Genomic DNA, 18,732 nt, shown 5'->3' on the forward strand with positions numbered 1-18,732 from the left:
GCTGAGCCTACTGACAGGGGTGCAGGTCAACCCCCTGAAGACTGTAAGCATGGGAGATCTGGTACCACCCCTCATCTGCCATACGGTGATGTGCACAGGGGAGAAACAACACAATTATGGGAGAAAATGAGACATGTGTGTCATTTGGTCGTGTACTTTAATGACATGACACCTGCTACAAATCTGCTTAAATTTTAAAATGTGGCCGATGATAGATATTGTTTTCTTTTCTCTATTTGAAGGTTTTTAGGTTGAGTCACAATTTAAAACCAAAGCACAATGCCATGCACATGAAGAAGGATTGGTGGCATGGCGTGGAGCGTGACGGCACTTTCTCTGCAAGCCTGACGTCCTGAGTTCTGTCCCTGGACCCCTGACCACGGTGGAAGGAGAGAGTCCGCTCCACAAAGCTGTCCTCAAACCCCCACACATGCAATGCGTGTGAACAGGAGTCATTCTAATCATTAAAATTTCAAAACGGAAAGTTCACTAAAATGCAATCTTTTGTCCAAGATAAACATTTATAAGAAGCAGGAGAAAGTGTCAGGGAGGAACAGTCTGTTCTGCCTTCAAAAGTCAAGGGGAAAAACACAAATTTCTTCCCACGAAAGATATTGCCTGAGAAAGCAGCCCATACAACACAGCCCTGGGCTTTAAGGAAGCAGCATACAATGAGATGAGAAGCATTCACAGGAGCTACTAAAATATTTTTTAAAAACTTGAAAAGCATATTCTGCCATGACTGGGCAAGAACCAGATAAAATCTACAATGCGGGCAGACATTCATCCCACTTCAAACTCAAGTCATTCCCCTAGAGTGCTGACATTTGTATACTATTCTTTATGTCCTTGTCACAAATCATAGCTCTCAGCCAGGGCTCGAACCTCTGTTGGTACAGTGCTTGCCTAGGATGCGAGAAACCCTGGGTTCAATCCTCAGCACCAGATAAACAGGGCAAGGCTGTCATTCCACCACATGGAAGAAAAGACGGGAGGATTGCTGTAAATTAGAAGCCAGCATGAGCTAAACGGCAAGACCCTGTCTTAAAAAATCAAATAAGTACATTTCAAAAAAAATTATAGGTGCTGGAGAGGTGACTCAGTAGTTAAACCCATAAAATTACAAATGTAGTCTATACTAGTGGTTCTCAACCTGCGGTTCTTGACCCTTTGGTGGTCAAATGACCCTTGCACAGGGGTCATCTAAGACCATTAGAAATATATTATCAGATATTTACATTAGGATTCATAACAGTAGCAAAATTACAGTTATGTAGTAGCAACGAAAATAATTTCAAGGCTGGGGGTCATGACAACATGAGGAACTGTATTAAAGGGTTGCAGCATTAGGAAGGTTCCTCACAGGGAATGGCAAATTGGATAACTGTTTTCAATATGGAATGGCTCTTCCCTGCCCCACCCCACGCCTCTTTAAAGCATCAAAAAGTTCAACTTTGTTTTATAGTTGAAGATTAGAAAAACCTGTTCTCCCGCCAGTGGTGGTGCACGCCTTTAATCCCAGCACTCCGGGAGGCAGAGGCAGGCGGATCTCTGTGAGTTCAAGGCCAGCCTGGTCTACAAGAACTAGTTCTAGAACAGGCTCTAAAGCTACAGAGAAACCCAGTCTCGAAAAAAACAAAAAACTAAAGAAACCAGAAAGGCCTGTTCAGATTGCCTTTCTGAAATACGTGCTCTTTTTTTTTTTGTAATATAATTTTTTATTGAAAAAAAATTTCCGCCTCCTCCCCCCCCTCCCATTTCCCTCCCCGTCTCCCTTTTCCCTCCCCCTCCTCCCACTCCTCCTCTCCCCCTCCCTCAAATACGTGCTCTTATAGACAGCAATCCCATCAAATTTTCATACCAATTTTCTTACACTAAAGAAGCCAAGTAATTTGTGTCAGTTTTAACAAGAGCAACAAAAGCATTACTCTAGGTCTGGGGTTTCCTTCAAAACACTCTCACTGTTCAACCATGTATGCAGGAGCGCAGACCCTCAGTCAGCCATCCAGGCGCACAGCAACATAGCTGTTCAAAGGGCGGAAATGTCCGGTCTCCTTTGCCATTTCCTTCCTGATTAAATGCCAAGGACCTGTGTCCTTCTGCAGCACAGGCCGGCAATGGCCAATGCCTTCTGGGAACACTACAATCTCTTTATTCCCTTCCTTCCTTGACCTCATAGACTGTATCAAATACAATTCAAATAAAATTCATAATGAAAACTTTTCCTTGCTTGAATAAGTGACTCTAACAAAAAGATTTTGGGTGGATTATCATTCATCGGTTTTAGCACCTTCTGACGGATAAAGGTGGAACCAACCACCACCAAGGCGACAGGGCTTGGACAAGGTAGCGCATGGCAGGCGGAGTTATATAACACAGTCCAGTCACGATAGCAACGGCAACCCAAAAGATGCAAGAAATAAACGCCAGGAACTGAGTGAAAGCAGACTCTCAGGTTTTACACACTCAGGCCCGCAATGGTACTTACTATTCACGATAGCAAAGGGATCACACCACCAAGCCCATGACAGGAGCTGTGACGGTCTTGACAAGGAATGTGTTAGACCATATGATACACCGGGATGAACCCTTAGGTGCTCATAGCAAGGGACCTACGCCCGTCACATAAACACAGCTGTGCTGTACATCCACAATCAGGGGAGTCACATTTCTGGAGACGAAAAGTGCAAGCGTAGTTTCCAGGGGCTGATAAGAGAGAGTGGAGTTAACTGTTCAATGAGTATAGAATTTAAGGCTTGCGATATTAAAAGAGTCCGGAAGAAATGATGGTAAGGGTTGCACACTGCAATGTGAATAGATAGACTTAAAAGGGTAAATGTTACAGACATTTCACCAAAATAAGAGGACGGGGGTAAAGGGCCTGCAACAAAGATTTTTCATTGCCGTTTCAGTGTGATTGGTTTGGCCTGGCTTGGTTTAGTTTCTGTTTTCTGAGACAGAATCCAACTCAGAAGTTCAAGCTAACCTAGAACTCATTACGTAGCCCCGGCTAGCTTCAAACTCACAGTAATTCTCTTACCACAGTCTCTGGGAATGGGAATACCACGGTGAGACACCACACCACAATCAGTGTGATTTTTTAAAAAAGATTTCTGTTCATTATTTTAATAACACATCTTGCTCACAACACACGTGCCCTTGCCTTTGATCTTTCACAAGATTACTCTTGGCTTTTGCCCTCCAGCGAGGTGAATGGTTACAGCGCCCACCTGCTCTTGCGAGCAGGGATAGCTACCTGGAAGTTCTGGCTATAGGCAGAGAGAATATGGAGTGGACTCCCGGGAGAACTACTACATCCCTGGTCACAGTGCTGAGTGACAATGAACATCTTGCTGGTGGCCTCTCTCCTTTTGTCCAAGAAGACAGAAGCAGTCAGGTCCCTAAGCAAGTAGTCAGCCTTGGGTTTCCTATCTATAAAGTTGAGTGGAGAAAAATTAAGTCCTTCTTATATAACCCACAGACGTTCTCTTACTTCCTCCTAAACTCAATCATAATGCCACTGAGGACAATTCAAAGGAAGACATTCGGGAAGCCTTCTGGAGTGCAAGAAGAAGTGGCAACACTCTCCCTCTCTAAACTGACTACTAAGAGTGAACTGTAACAGCCCATGTCACGTGCCCTTCGTACTGATTGAAGAAATATCCAAAAGACAAAAATTGAAATAATGAGATGAATGGATGGACGAGGAAGCTCTACCCACCAATCACGTCTTCTCATACTAAAACTAACATTTGGTAAGCACATACGCATGTCAATCTCTCACGTGTTCACTCCGTACATGTTCTTATTTCACCTTGACTATCTTTTAACAAGAAAGCCTATTTTCCTAACTACCTTAGAAACTGGGGTTTTAAGGACTTGTTTTGATCCATTTATTTGTATGTATGGTTGTATGTTTGTATGCTTCTACATGAGTGTAGGCACATGTGTATACATGGGTGCATATGCACCTGTACGTCCATGGAAGCCAGAAGAGAGCTACTTAAGTTACAATCACATCTGTGTGTGGGTGCTGAGATCTGAATTTCAGTCTTCAAGACTTCACAACAAGTGTTCTTAGCCACTGAGCCATCTCTCCAGGTCCAGGGAATGTGTGCTTGTTTGTTCTTAATTTTTTAAGGTTTATTTTAGGCTCATGAATGTTTTGCCTGTACGTATGTATGTGTACCACATGCAAGCCTTGAGCCGAAGATGTCAGAAAAAGCCATTGGATCCCTTGGGGCTGGAGTTATAGATGACTATCAGCCACTACGTGGGTGCTGGGAACTGAACGTGGGTCCTCTGCGAGAGCTGCGTCATTTCTCCAGCTGCACAAACTGTGTTTTGATAGCCTGCGGGCATGTCCACTTTGGGGCCACACCCAAAACTGAAAACTACTTATAACATGGTGAGAAGTTTTTTCTTTTTCAGTGTATGAGTGTGTGTGTGTGTGTGTGTGTGTGTGTGTGTGTACTTCTCAAGCATGAACTTTGTAGATGACAAATCTCAAATGTCATCTTGTCAAAAAGCTGAACAAAGCTATATGCTTTAAACCTATCTACTCTGATTTTCCTCCCACGTACAAGAAGAAGAAAAGGGTATCCCCTCCCCAACAGTGGCTGAGAATAAGTGCTAATCTATTCTGCATACACATAAGGGTTAATTATAAAAAAAAAATCTATCACCATCTGCTGAAGGACAAGGTACTGCAGATTCCCAAATGCAGTGAACGTCAGTTTTCCATGAAGAATTCTCTTCAAATAAAAGTCCAGGCTTAAGCTGGGTGGGAATCTGGTCATTGAGAAGACCAACCACTGTGTTCTCAAGGCCCCATGAACTGCCACCTTGTTACCCTAAGTGATGAGGGCACTTGTCCTCCTAGGCCAAACGGCAGGACAGCCTTCATCCTGCACGAGGTTCCCACACCTACAGCTACCCACCTGCTCTGCCCTCACTAGGACATGAGATCATGGACACAGTTCTAGGGAAACCGCAGTACCCGTCACATCTTCTCAGTCTGGGTGCACTTAAGCAAGCTGTCCTAAGAAGTCGCGGAGTTGCTTCCTATGAAACAGCAATGCTAACGGACCCATCAGCTGGCTGAGCAATTCAGTCCAGAGTCAAACTTCATGCTGCAGATTTCCTCAATCAAATTTAAAGATTAGTACTATCATTTCATTTGGATTTGCAAAACTATCTGAAAATGTATTACACAGCTAGCCGTATTTATAAAGATTTACCCAAACAAAATGAAAATGCAAACTGCTTTCTCTCCCCTGTAAGGAGAAATCAATATTAATGCATTTGCACAGCTTTCCAGACATTTTTGCCTATTTTTTTTTAACAAAAATGAAGATAGATAGTAAATATAGCATTTATTTCAAAATACATTATGAACAAGCTTTCCGTTATAGATATGTTCTTTAATAATATCATTTTTAAAGCGCCATTCATATTTTGTTGCCTGGAAATTAATGTATTTATCAGTATTCCCAATAGCTATTTCTTGTGTGTGTGTGTGTGTGTGTGAGTGTGTGAGTGAGTGTGTGTGTGAGTGTGTGAATGAGTGTGTGTGTGTGCGTGTGTGCGTGTGTGAGTGTGTGTGAGTGTATGTAGCCTTGTGTTTTGGGGTTTTGTTTTACTTTTGAGATGGAGTCTATCTCTGTAGCCCAGGTTACACTGGAACTGGCTATGTAGTCCAGGATGGCCTCAAACTCATGGGCATTCCTCCCTTAGTTCTGAGATGACAGGCACGAGACAGCCGAACACTGGGAAATCACACAGATTCTGTGGAAGTGAACACCCACTCTAGAGAGAAGAAGCCCATGACCCGGACTATTACACACTCTAAATGTTTCTCTCAATCATTTAATTTTATAATCATCTTTATAATAAATGTATATTATACATTTTTGGACATATGTGTTCATTTATTGATTCATTGAAAAGCAAAAATTGTGTTGTTATTGTTGTCTGAAACAAGGCTTGATGCTGTATCCCAGGGTGGACTGGAACTCACAATCCCCTACCTCCAGGTCTCCACTGACTAAAGCCGTTCGTCACCACACCTTTACAACAAATTCCTTAAAATGACAGCCAAACAGACACATAGTAGGTAGGCTTCTACACAATCAACAGCTTCCTGCCTGAGAAAGAACCCTCTTGTCTCTCTAGATTCGGCTTCCTCTGCCCAAATCCTGTCATTGTGGGCTTCTCCCTCATGTGATTTCTCACTTGCACAGAATCTCTGTGTGATCTGCCAGTGCTCCACTCTCTACTCAAACCTCTGTTTATAAATTATGAAATCACGTGTGGTGGCTCTAAGGTATGTCCACAGGTGGCTGGTGGCTTCATTCCTCACGTCTGGGTGGGGGTGGACTAGGTGACTCACTTTTGACAAAGACAATATGGCAGCTGTGGGGACAGTATGGGGCTCGCCAAAGACACCTGCAGGTTTCTATTTGTGCTGGCTCTAGAAGAAGCTAGCAACCACATTGTGAAGACTCAAAAAGATAGAAATGGCAAAACTGTGGCCTCTCAACTTTACAAGAACCTATAACCAGGCCCTTCTTGAAGAAGCCTTGTACACAACCCATCTTAGGAGCAGATGTTCCAAACTCGGTAGAGCCTTGGGATGATATCAACCCTAGCCAACAAGCGGCATGCAGCCTCCTGAGATCCTGGGACAGAATGACCTGCATATGCCACTGTCTAAGTCTGGAACAGAAACCTGCATGACATCACAGATATTTGTGAAGGATTTTTTGTTGTTGTTGTTGTTGTATTTTTTAAAATATTTTATTTTTATTTTACATGTAAAGATATTTTGCCTGCATGTATGTTTGTGTACCATGGGTATGCAGTACCCACGCATGCCAAGAGAGGGCGTTGATCCTCTGGAACTGGAGTTAAGAACAGTTGTGAAGCACCATGTGGGTGTTGGAAATCAAGCCTGGGTCCTCTGGAAGAGTATACAGTGTTCTTATGCACTGAGCCATTTCTATAGACTCACATATTTGATTTAAGCTGACAAATCAAAAAGTAAATTGTCTAGCTGTAATAGAATACTAATACAGAATTGCTATTTAATTTTAAGATAAGTTGTTTTTTTGTTTTTTTTTTAAATATAAGGTATTACTTTTATTAAATAAGTAGTATTTATTTTTGTACAGTGTTGCAAGCGACTCTTCAGCTCGTCTAAAGGCAGCACTGGCTCCTCCCACTCGTCTATAATGTTAGTTAGCCTGGATTTAGTTCCAGGAAATTGGGGAGATTTCTTCATATTTCCCCAGATCTGTATACTACAAATGGACTTCAGAGCACGAAAGTAAAATGAAAGTGAAAACATATAAAAGAACAGTTCTAAGTACTGACAAGTTTTCTTTGGAATTAGGTAAATTTTGGCTTCTTCTCAATACTCTGTACCCAGATCCACAGCCCTGGAAGAGCTGAGTGGAGGTGGAGGATACATTCATGTAACAGCAAGGTGACTGTGGCCGGCTCCAACAAGGGCACAATGGCGACAACCGTCAGGACTGACGCGGTCTCAGTACTGGACTGTGGGCACTGGTGGGCATCAGCAGTATAGTCAACACGTCTGTCCCCAAGGAGAGAGATTCACAGAAAGAGATGCCAAGCAAGTGGTGTGGAGGAATAAAGCACAGGCGACACTCAACTCTGAGAAGATTATCTTTTTGTCTGAAAATAGTGGTTCTCTGAAGCACGGAATGTCTTAATGGGGCAGTTTCTATTCAGACATCTGAGGAGGCTTCAGTGAAGACTCCGGCCAATCGTACACGTCCGGGAGCAGGGAAACATAATCACTCCGCCATATTCTTTCTTTAACGTACTTGGCCTTGTCCTCAGGCTCTGGGTATCGGAAAGCCATTTTGTTAGCATACAGGTATTCTGCAACTTTAATAGCGATGTTAACAGAAACTTCCTGGATGTTAGCAAGTGATGGGTACAGCCTCCCTTGGGCTAACTCTGCATCGGTCAACTGACTTGTCAGTGCCTTTGCAGCTTCCAAGAAAACACTGTCACTGATGTGCCGGGTCTGACAGAGAATAACTGCTAAAGCCACACCTGGGAAAATATACGCATTGTTTCCTTGGCCCGGGGTGAAGACTCGTCCATCCTGGAGCTGCACTGGCTCAAACGGGCTGCCACTGGCAAACAAACACCTGCCCTCTGTGAGTGTATATGCTTCTTCAGCTGTGCACTCAGCCTGTGCTGTGGGATTACTTAATGCAAATATTATAGGCCTTTCATTGATAGAGGCCATGGACGTGATTACGCCAGGAGTAAAAAGCCGGCCAGCACCTGCCACTCCAATTATAACTGAAGGCTTAAGTTCATTTACTGCATCTTCAAAAGTTCCAGGTATGTTCCCAGGGACACAGTGAGCAAACGGTTCCTGGTTACTATCTATGCTAGCAGCCCGCCCCTTAACTAGTAAGCCGTTCTTGTCGAACATCCAGACCTTCCTCCGTGCCTCCTCTTCTGAGAGGCCACTTTCCACCATAGACATGACTATAAGGTTTGCAATTCCAAGGGCGGCCTCTCCTGCTCCAAGAAATAAGATTTTGTGTTCTGAGACTGGTTTATTAATAACTTTTTGGGTCGCGAGAAGACCCGACAAAGCAACTGCAGCCGTCCCTTGAATGTCGTCATTGAAAGTACAGTATTTTTCTCGATATTTTCTTAAGAACCTGAAGGCATTATGATTCCCAAAGTCTTCAAACTGGATGAGTGTGTTCCGTCCATACCTGTCAGTAATCGCCTTCATAAACTCATCAGTCAGGTCGTCATACAGTTGGGAACGATCTCGTTTCTGATACAAGCCCATATAAAAGGGATCTTTTAATAGTGCTTTGTTATCAGTTCCCACGTCGATACACACAGGCAGGCATTTCTCGGGCTGTATTCCTGCACATGCTGTGTACAAACAAAGCTTCCCAACGGGGATCCCCATCCCATAGACACCCAGATCTCCAAGACCCAGAATTCTCTCTCCGTCAGTCACCACGACAGCCTTAACGTGGTTTTCTGGCCAGTTATCCACAATCGATCTGACATGACCTCTGTCTGAGATTGAAATAAACAACCCCTTAGGTCTTCTAAAAATGTGCCCATACTGGGAGCAGGCAAGACCAACTGTTGGTGTATATACAATTGGCATCAGACTTTCAATATCATCTTGCAGTATTCTATAAAACAGTTTCTCATTTCTTTCTTGTATGCCCATTATATAGATGTATTTTTCTAAAGGGCTAGTCATTTTTTTCAAGTTTCTATGGAATCGTAAGGCTTGAATATCTTGTGTCTCTATTTTGGGAGGCAAAAGTCCTTGAAGACCAAGCATTTGTCGTTCTTGTAACGTAAACGCCATCCCCTTGTTTGTTCGTGGGTTCAACATGAGTGGCTTGCCTTTCTCCTTCAGGTGCAAATGACGACATGTCAAAGTACAAGGAGTGACAACGGCTCTTACCCGGGAAAACATCTTTTCTCTCACCGGACCCTGGCCCGCGCCAGGTGGTGCTGCAGGCAGAGAGGCCGCGGTGCTACAGCCCGTGATGCTCGACCCTGGCGCCGCCTCTCAAGATAAGTTGTTTTGCAGCTGAAGGATTTGTTAGGCTGAGAAAAATGGTACCAAGGTAGGGTGCTTTGAATTAGAAAAGAACCCAAGCCTACCCAGCCTTGCCTTGGTCTGTGGTATTTCGCCCGCTTTCTTCCCTAAAGCTCTGGAACTTTGCCTGCACTCTCTTTATGAGACAGAAACAGTTTTTGAGTTAAACAGTCGCGAACCCTCTCTGTAGACGTCTAATCAGCCGGAGCTGACTCGTACCACAGGCCAGGAAGCTGAAGGCCAAGTCCATGTCCACCTTCTAGAGATTTTAGCACACCCTGTCCCATGTTTGACAGGGAGTTGCTGAGCCACCTCTACACAGGAAGTCAGTGCGCCCCACCACTACTCCTCTTAGTAGTTCCTGGACGCCCGGGGCTCTTTTCCCATCTTATATTTTGATCTCCCAGGCATGTGTAGATGATGTATTTGTGCATGTGTTCTGTGGATCTGTCTGCTATCGCTTTATTTTATACAAATTGAAGTCTTTAGAGAGTCGAAGGTAAATTCCTTTATCCCTACAGACCAAGCACCTTCCTGAGATTGCCACTGAAACAGAGCTTAGACTGGAGCAACACTAACAAAACAGACGTTATCTCAAAGCCACCTTTCTACCTTCACTCGTTCAGTTCTTCATGCCTGGGCCTGGATCCTGGACAGGGCTTCCGTCTAACATCACAATCTAATCTCCCTAGCCCTCAGCACAGTAAATCAATGCACATCTCCTCAGTCACCCCCTATAATGCTTAGTCTTAATTGTTAGCTTGACACAATCTAGGATCACCTGGAAAGACAGGGTCAGTGTGAGGCTGTGGAGCTCAGTCAGCCTGTGGGCTTGTCTGTATCTTAATTATATCAATTGACAGCAGAGGATCCATTGTGGGTGGCACCATTCCCTAGTCTGGAACCTTGAACTGTATAAAAGCACACAAGGTGAGCTAAGTGCAAGCATACTTTAATTCCGTCCTCTGTGTTCAGGCTTTCACGGACTGGGGGTGGGGGAACGCTCATCTTATCACAGCAATAGGGGACAAAACTAAGACATCCATTGTCCCAAGCTACTGCTGTTTCTCACTTCCATCCTAAAGCCAACAACCTTCTATTACTGTTTCCTAAAGTCTACTCTTGTTCCTCTCAGATTGGCTTTCTAACGAGCAGCTGGCTGGACAGTAAAATTTACAACAAGGAAAATCACACAATTTACAAGGCTGTGCATCAATTGAGCCCTTCCTCTCTGCATGCTCCAGACCCTGGCCTTTCTGCCACCCAGAGGGACAAAGTCTTTTCTGTCCCAGAGATCTTCTTCCGTTGCTCTGCCTCCCACACTAGTCTTCACCCCATGCTTATCCTCGCTGGACATTTTAATCAAGATTTCAGACGCCATTCAAAGGCCTTTCCTCAAAGCCAATTCTAGACTCCATCCTGTTCTTCTTTCTCTTGTACTCTGATACTTACCTTAGGTTGATAACATTGATTAAAATGAGTCTATGAGGCCAAGAAATGTCCAATTTGAACACCTTAATAGTGGTAATTCCTGATAGAGATTGTCAATCAAAACTTATGGAAGGAGCTTATTTAGTGTGCTCAGTAAGTGTAAATGAACTACATTTACCAAAATTTCATCTTAAATGCTAGTATGTACGTATGCTTCAATAAAATGAGCATAAATCCATTATCCATATTACCTTTTCATACTTGTCCAAATATTTTATGCCATCAACATCAAGATGACCTGCTGACTTTCTTTCTCGTTCCATCTATTCGATCCTTTTTCATTATTGACGAAGATAAACCTCTGACTCCTAGCAACGTTCAAAGCAAGAAAATCAGGTATAAAAATAGTCCCTAACAGCAGGCCAGAAAAAGCAGTTCGAACGCCCATTAGAAAAGGACATCGACCCTTGATTGATCTAAATAAGAACATTTTATTCTAGCTTTCAGAGTTTTGATGAATCATCATTTGCCATTCCAAAGCCCGGTGTTTATAAATGCAGGGAGGATCCTGATTCAGGGCAAGATTATTCTGTGATGAAGAAATCAGAGACCGGTTAGTGGGAGAATCAAGAAATACTAATAAGGGCAAGCCAAAACACAGCACCAGGCAGTGCTGCCCCATCTCCCCAGCTTCCAGGAACAATCATGCCTGCCTGTAACCAGAGATGACTGGCTTTGGGGATAGATGCTGTGGGTCATGGGGGCCACACACAGGCAGTAGCCCCACAAGCACCAAAGAAACAGAACTATCCAGAAGAGAAACTGTGCATAGATCCCACCATGGAAAGTCGCAGAAACCACCCACGCTTTCACCTTCCCAGACCACAGACACCAAGATCCAAGAGCTTCAAGCATACCACACTCAGCTTAAGTTATATATGTGTGTGTGTGTGTGTGTGTGTCCTTAAGTTTACAAGCCAAGTTCACTTTTACTTTGGCAAATTCCTCAGAAGAATAAATTGCTTTGTTTATTATTTGGGATTTTGAGACAGGGTCTCCCCAAGCCCAGAGTGGCTCCAGCTTGTGATGCGGCTGACAGCCATGAACTCCTGATCTTCTGCTTTCATCTCCCCAGTCATCTCCCCAGTCCTGCTCCAGGGTGGAACCAGACACCGCTAAAAGTGAAACCTTGGTGAAAAGAACTGAAGCACAGCAATTCACAGCAGCAATCTGCACATCAACTTCCCATGTCTGCATCACCAGTGTCTCACGGAAACCTCTTAATTCGGAATGCTACAAAGAAAACGAATGCTGTGTTTTGGATACAATCATCACTGTCAAAACATTCAAGGCAGAGTGGCACTGGATATCAAAACAATAATTATTTGTAAGTTGCATAGAAGTAAACCCAATTTGGATATTAATTTCCCTATTAAAGCTTCTCTAGCCCCGCAAAAAAAGCTACAGCCAACTAACCTGGAGAAGGCATGATATCAAACTGTCAGGCCAAAGGTGATGATTGTGAGAGATTAGCCTGTGTGCTGACCAGAAGAGAGGCACCCCAGGCGGCTACAGACACAGAGGAAGAGCAAGAAAATATGGCACCTTGCTTCAGGTCCTTGGTGGGGGGGTTCAAATCACACCCAAGCATCACTGACAGGGACAGCCTGACCCAGCCACCGGATGGTCCCCTACTGAGACACAGATTCCTACCTAGTCACAGCTCTATCAAAGATCAAAGAGAAATAGGAAGAACCAATGGTCAGGCAAAGCAATGGATTGTGCAAATACACAGAAATTAAAGACAAGCAAGGTCACCTACTGAAACAAAGCCCTCACACCAGTCACCACGATGCCCAGTTACCAGGAAACTGTGATGGAATCTTGGTACTGTTGTAATAAAGCTAGAATACACTTTAAGCCTAAGGAAGGAAACCCCCAAGTGAAGGTTATGGCCACGATTAATTTGAATCTACAGCACACTGGTAGCACATTTCCCCGCATATTTACCGACAATGATTTATTAACACTACACTTTATATGTGCAAAGACATTTCTTAATACTTAAAATCATGAAATGTCCCCCAAGTCGCATCTGTTAATAGTTCAGACAGAATCACAGGGTTCAAAACACATCAACACTTTTAGCAAATAGCACAGCCACGAACGTAGACAGCCAAGACTTGATGTCTGACCTGAATTTTATGGAGGAGAGTTCAGGCGTGGTTATTAGTACACCATACTGCTCCAAGTCTCACACTATAACCCCTTTCCCAAAGGGAAAGCTCCTTGTTCAACTGAAAACATAATTTCCATGACGACGGAAAAATCCACGGACTGTCCCAACCTTGTTTTGTTTTTATTTTCCTTCTCCATCACAAGCGTTAAGTGCCCCATCTGATCAGTCAAATCCAAGAGAGCAAAAGGAGAAAAATCTATAAATGGCATATGACCTGCCAAGAAGTACTTTCTCTTATAGGAAGAAGATGCAGGGTGAGCAAGTGGGTGGGGGAGGGGAGCATCAACGCAGGACAATTTCGCAGCATTCTGTCTCAGGACTCACTCACAAAGGCAGACCTGGAAAATGCTCAAAAGCGTTCAATTGCTTTATTTGTGTAATTTGAAGAAAACCAGCAAATGGCAACCACAGAAACACATTAGAAGCTATTATCTTTTTAAGACACAAATGACAGGCGTTGAAGTAGAATCAGCTAATGGATAGGGCGCTTAGCATGGCCATGGTATCACTTCCTGTGTTGAACAAGAAAAAAATTCACATGCTGCAAAATCCATCCATCTAAAAGGCACAGTTCAGAGGGTTTCTGTGCATTCACAAAGTTGTGCAATAATTACCACTCGTGTCAGACATGTTTGTTTCATTATCCCTCAAGCAAACCTTATACCCATGAGCTTCTTCTACCCTCTAGGGCCACCACCCACAAATCTCCTTTCTGCTCCTGTGGACTTACCTACCATAGACATCTCATCCAATAGAATTAGATGATGCGCGGCCAGTTGTACCGGCTTCTTCCAGCCAGGAAGAAGTTTTCAAGAACCATGAATGTCATAGCCCTCATCAGGGCTTCCTTTCTTATTGGGACCGAACTATATCCCATAATTTATTGATTCTTTTATCAATCAGCGGGCTAATTTTACTTGATTCTCTGCTGGCCATGGTGGGGAGTTGTTTTGGGCATCTGCGTATAAGTTTCTCAGTGACTTAGGCTTTCTTCTCCTTTGGGTGTATAACTGAGAGGGAAATCGCGGGGTAACTCAACACCTCATTCTCTAAGGAACTGAAGCAAAACAAGAGCATCCTGCATTTCCACCGGCAGGGTAAGCTTACCACTTATCTTCAGCCTTGTCTACTCCTGCTCGCTGCCATTCTGGTTTGCTTTTAAATCATATCCATCCGAGTAGGTACAAACTATAATCACCATGGTTTTGATTTGAATTTCCCTAATGGTACTGATCATGTTTTCAAGGGCTAACTCCCAGTTGCGTATCTTCCTTACAGAACAGCTAGTCCCTTGCCCACTTTCCAACTGTGATGCATTCTGCCTGTTGATGTCTAACAGTTCTTTACATATCGCATTCTAGACTCGAATGAGATGCGATGTGCAAATGTGTGTCACCTATGCAATGTCTTTTCACTTGTATTATGTTCTTTTAATCCTCAAAACGATTGAGAGGTACCCATTGGGCAGCCTTCCTGTCACAGATGCAGAGACAGAGGCAATGGTCCGTCTGCAAGTGTTGCATACACCTCAGTCCAGGCACTCTGCCACCATCATGAATAGAATACACGGTTAGTCCTCCTTATCCAAAGGTTCCACATATACAGATTCAACCAGCTACAGGCCAACACTTTGGTTAGAAAAACTTGCATCTGGACTGAATGTGTAGAAACACCCTTCCTTGTCCTTATTCCCTCAACAGCTATCTGCATAGCATTTACATTTGCGCTGGATATCACAGTTGATGTCCGGAATGCTTAACGGACACAAGAGCTTATAGGCAGATACCACACAGCTTCACATAGGCAATGTCAACAGCCACTGAAGAGGAAGGTGGTGGGGCCGGGAGCAAGCATCCATGGATTCCAAACACTGACGACTACAAAACTGCCCTAGCCATTGTGCTTCTTAGAAGCCGTGGCGACAGCATTGAAGAAATAAGCAGGATTCCAAAGCCCTTACTTAGAAAGAAGCATTATCACTGAAGCTGTGCCTAGAAACACCCGTTTCTCTCCGTCCTTTTTCACTTGAGAAGGAAGAGATTAAAACAAAGTGCATCTAGCCTTAAAAGGCAAACTTGGCCTCAACACAGCCTCTGTTCTCTTCAATTGTAGGAAACTTTCTTTTTTGCAGAGTTATGTTGTTGAAACAAAAGAACTCAGAATACAAGTGGGATTTTTGCTGAGATTCAAACATTGCAAATAGTCACAGTGGGTGTTCTGGGAGGTGGAGGCTGATTTCTTAATCAACAACCAACTCCCCCCCCCCCCAAACAGCGCTGCCTTTTTAAAATGTGTGCCTCCTCCAGCCCCGCCCAGGCTCTCACTGGGATGAGAACAAAAAGACCTCAGCAGCCCAGGGGTCAGGCTGACCACTGGTTCCTTCTCATTCCAGCCACCAGCTCGGCTGAAAGGAAAAGGTCATCTACAAGCCCTTTTAGTGTGACAGTATAATTATGTTCATGCTATACAAAGCATAAAGTAATTAAGATTACATACATATTTGAAATGTGTATGCGTACATATTTGATGGATATATACATACATTTGAAATGTCACATTTGTACTTCATTCATATATACAGTTGTGGTGCTCCTTAGCAGAAAAAAATTAAATTATTTCAATTTATTTCTAAATACTTTTAAAATATGAGGTAGGTGTAGTGACTGTGCTTTTTATAATCCTAGCAAGTGAAGGCAGGGGCAGGAGGATTTGGAGTGTGGTGGTGAGTGGTGGTGGGACAAGCCCATAATCCCAGAAGTCAGGAGGAAGAGGCAAGAGGATCAACAGGACACTCTCTACCACACGGTAAATTAGAGGCATTGAGCTACCGGAGACCCTAACTAAAAGGGGGGAAGGGGGGAGGTAGGCAATATGAACGCACACTTTAATAGCGATGTTACAAACACACACAAGGCTCCCTGTAGCCACTAGGTCCTCTAAACTAGCACTTTGTAGAAAGTCAAACAGGAACCTAAAGAATAAAATTAAGCCAAACAGCAGTCCACACGGCAACCATGGGGGTACCCTTCCAAATCAGAAAAGAAGTCCCCAAAGTTCTCCAGGTCCTGCTCAGTGATTCTCGGGCTGAAACCAAAGCGATTTTATCTTTTGTTAAATGTGACACTTAATGTTGATGCTTCCTTTTCCATAAACACAACAGAAATTAATTTTCTAAGTCAAAAAGTCAGTCCTATAAAAATCCACCTTAACCACAGAGAATAAGTTACTGAGGCTTTTTACTTTTTTTTAAAGTTTATTTGTATTAAATATCAGTTCCATCTGGGGTTCGGTGTTCTTCTGTTGTAAGGTAGAATTCTCCTTCTTTAGTTTAATATTATAAAAGACTTTTAAAATCTGGGGCTACAGAGATGGTTTAGTCAGGAAAAACCTAAGTTCAAATCCCCAGAACAGACATAAAATCCAGTAGGACGGCAATCATTAGTAACCTCAGCACTGGGAGGACAAACACAGCCACAGAGCTCACAGGCTGTCTGAGCTAGCCCAGTAGTGAGCTCTGGGTTCAGTGAGGGACTCTTCCTCAAAGAAATAAGAGAGCCTGTGGTGGTGGCGGTGGTGGCGGTGGGGGGCGGCAGTGGAGTATGCCTTTAATCCCAGCAATGGGAAGTGGAGGCAGAAAAATCTCTGTGAGTTCAAGGCCAGCTTTGTCTACAGAGCTAGTTCCAAGACAGTTAGGGCTGCTACACAGAGAAACCCTGTCTCAAAGGAGGAAGAGGAGGAAGGGGGGGGAGAGGAAGGAGGGGGGAGGAGGAGAGGAGGAAAGGAAAAAGGAGGAAGAGGAGGAGGAAGAGGAGCAGGAGGAGGAGGAGAAGAAGAAGAATCTAAGGTGAGAGCAACAGGGGAAGGCCCTTGAAGTTGGCCTCTGGCATTCACATGGATGTGCCCCTGTACCAACACATATAGATACACACATGCACACAGACAGATATGCGCAAAAAAATTAATTAAAAGATTATTTTTTTAAAAAGCTAAAGGAACAAATACCTAGGATTGAGTTTATTAAAAGGTCCACGTGGTGATTCACAACAGTCTACAGAGTGGCTCTTTGTGAGAAATTAAAACAAAAGGAAGACAGTTTATAGGACTCCAATTCTTAGCTAATGAAAGACAATCACTAATTAACACAAATTCCTTTTTATTTGGGACCTTTACATTTTTAGTCTCTTCGTCCTAGCTCTCACCCAACAAATAATCATTTTCTTAAAGAAAATTTTCTTCTTGGAAAAAAGAAGCTGGGAAAATTTATCCATAGGAAAACAAAAGAGTTAGGTACCACCTAAGCTGGCACTTTATCGTGTTGCCAGGACACCTGCCTGTCTATGGGAAAACATACTGGCAGAAACCTGAGTTTTCCAGAAATATATGTTTTCTGAGAAAGTATTCTAAATATTGGTATTCTAAGTTTTATAGTAAAGTACTCTAAACTAGTTCACCTCTTTAGTAAGTGCATTGTCTATGATGCTAGGGGAGGGCAAAGAAAAAATGTTTTATCCAGAGAATTTAAATCATATTTATAAACTAATAAAAAAAAAGTGGCAGGCTTACGTGGCGACTACTCCTGTCTTAGAGATACATTCAAAACAGATCTCTGTTCACAGATGATCTCATCTTAAGCATAGCAGTTAAAATCTCCTGTGACATCACTTGTAGGTGTTCCCAGAGTTTCCACGGTAACCACAAACCATACTGTTTTATTTTATCTTGGTTTTGATTGACAGGGTGGGTTTGGTTTTATTTTCTGAGAGAAAAGCTCACTATATGGCTCTGGCTGGCCTAGAACTCAGTATGTAGTCCAAGCTGACCTCAAAAATTCAGCAGTCCCCTGCCTCTGCCTTCCAATTATAGGCGTGCACCACCAGTCCTGACTGAACTATCCCACCTACAGACACCATTTTTTTTTTTAATATTCCTGTGGCAATTAAACTGTCTGAGTAGTTAGGTCAGAAGAAAACTGCAACACACATAACATATGTACCTGCAGTCACAATAAAAAACAATTTACTGAATGTGTGAGGCTGGAGAGATGGCTCATCAGGTAGAAGCACTTGTTGCTCTTCCAGAGGACCTGGGTTCAGTTCCCGGCACCCACATGGCAGCTCACAACCATTTGTAACTCCAGGTCCAGAGGATCCAATGCCTTCTTCTGGACTTTGCAGGCACTGAATATATATGTTACACATGCATCCACTTGGGCCAAACATTCACACATATAAAAATAAATCTTACAAAATTTAATAAATTCCTTCCAGAAGCCAAATTCCCATCAAGTGCACAGATAATATTTTTCAAGGCCTTGGTATCTAACCTCTGAACTTCTGCACTTCCCCTAAAATTGGGATCATTTATGTTCCACTGTTTGGCTGTTCTCTTGTTTTCTTCCAAAACACTCTTGAATGCTGTTGGATGTTCTCAGTGC

General features: G+C 43.3%; 2 protein-coding genes across 7 annotated transcripts in view; both read right to left on the reverse strand.

The window, feature by feature from the left end:
- The window catches only part of LOC126488637 (utrophin-like), a 164,943-nt gene that overhangs the window by 61,962 nt on the left and 84,249 nt on the right, over positions 1–18,732 (reverse strand). The gene's annotated exons all lie outside the window — the stretch shown is intronic.
- Positions 7,126–9,594, reverse strand: LOC126488639 (NAD-dependent malic enzyme, mitochondrial). The gene has a single exon (XM_050122256.1). It carries the CDS (start codon positions 9,500–9,502, stop codon positions 7,748–7,750), a length of 1,755 nt encoding a protein of 584 aa, XP_049978213.1. The 5' UTR covers positions 9,503–9,594; the 3' UTR covers positions 7,126–7,747.

The sequence above is a fragment of the Alexandromys fortis genome, unplaced genomic scaffold (assembly GCF_014885135.2).
Source record: "Alexandromys fortis isolate MF-2015 unplaced genomic scaffold, M_Fortis_MF-2015_v1.1 scaffold_215, whole genome shotgun sequence".
Lineage (NCBI taxonomy): Eukaryota > Metazoa > Chordata > Mammalia > Rodentia > Cricetidae > Alexandromys > Alexandromys fortis.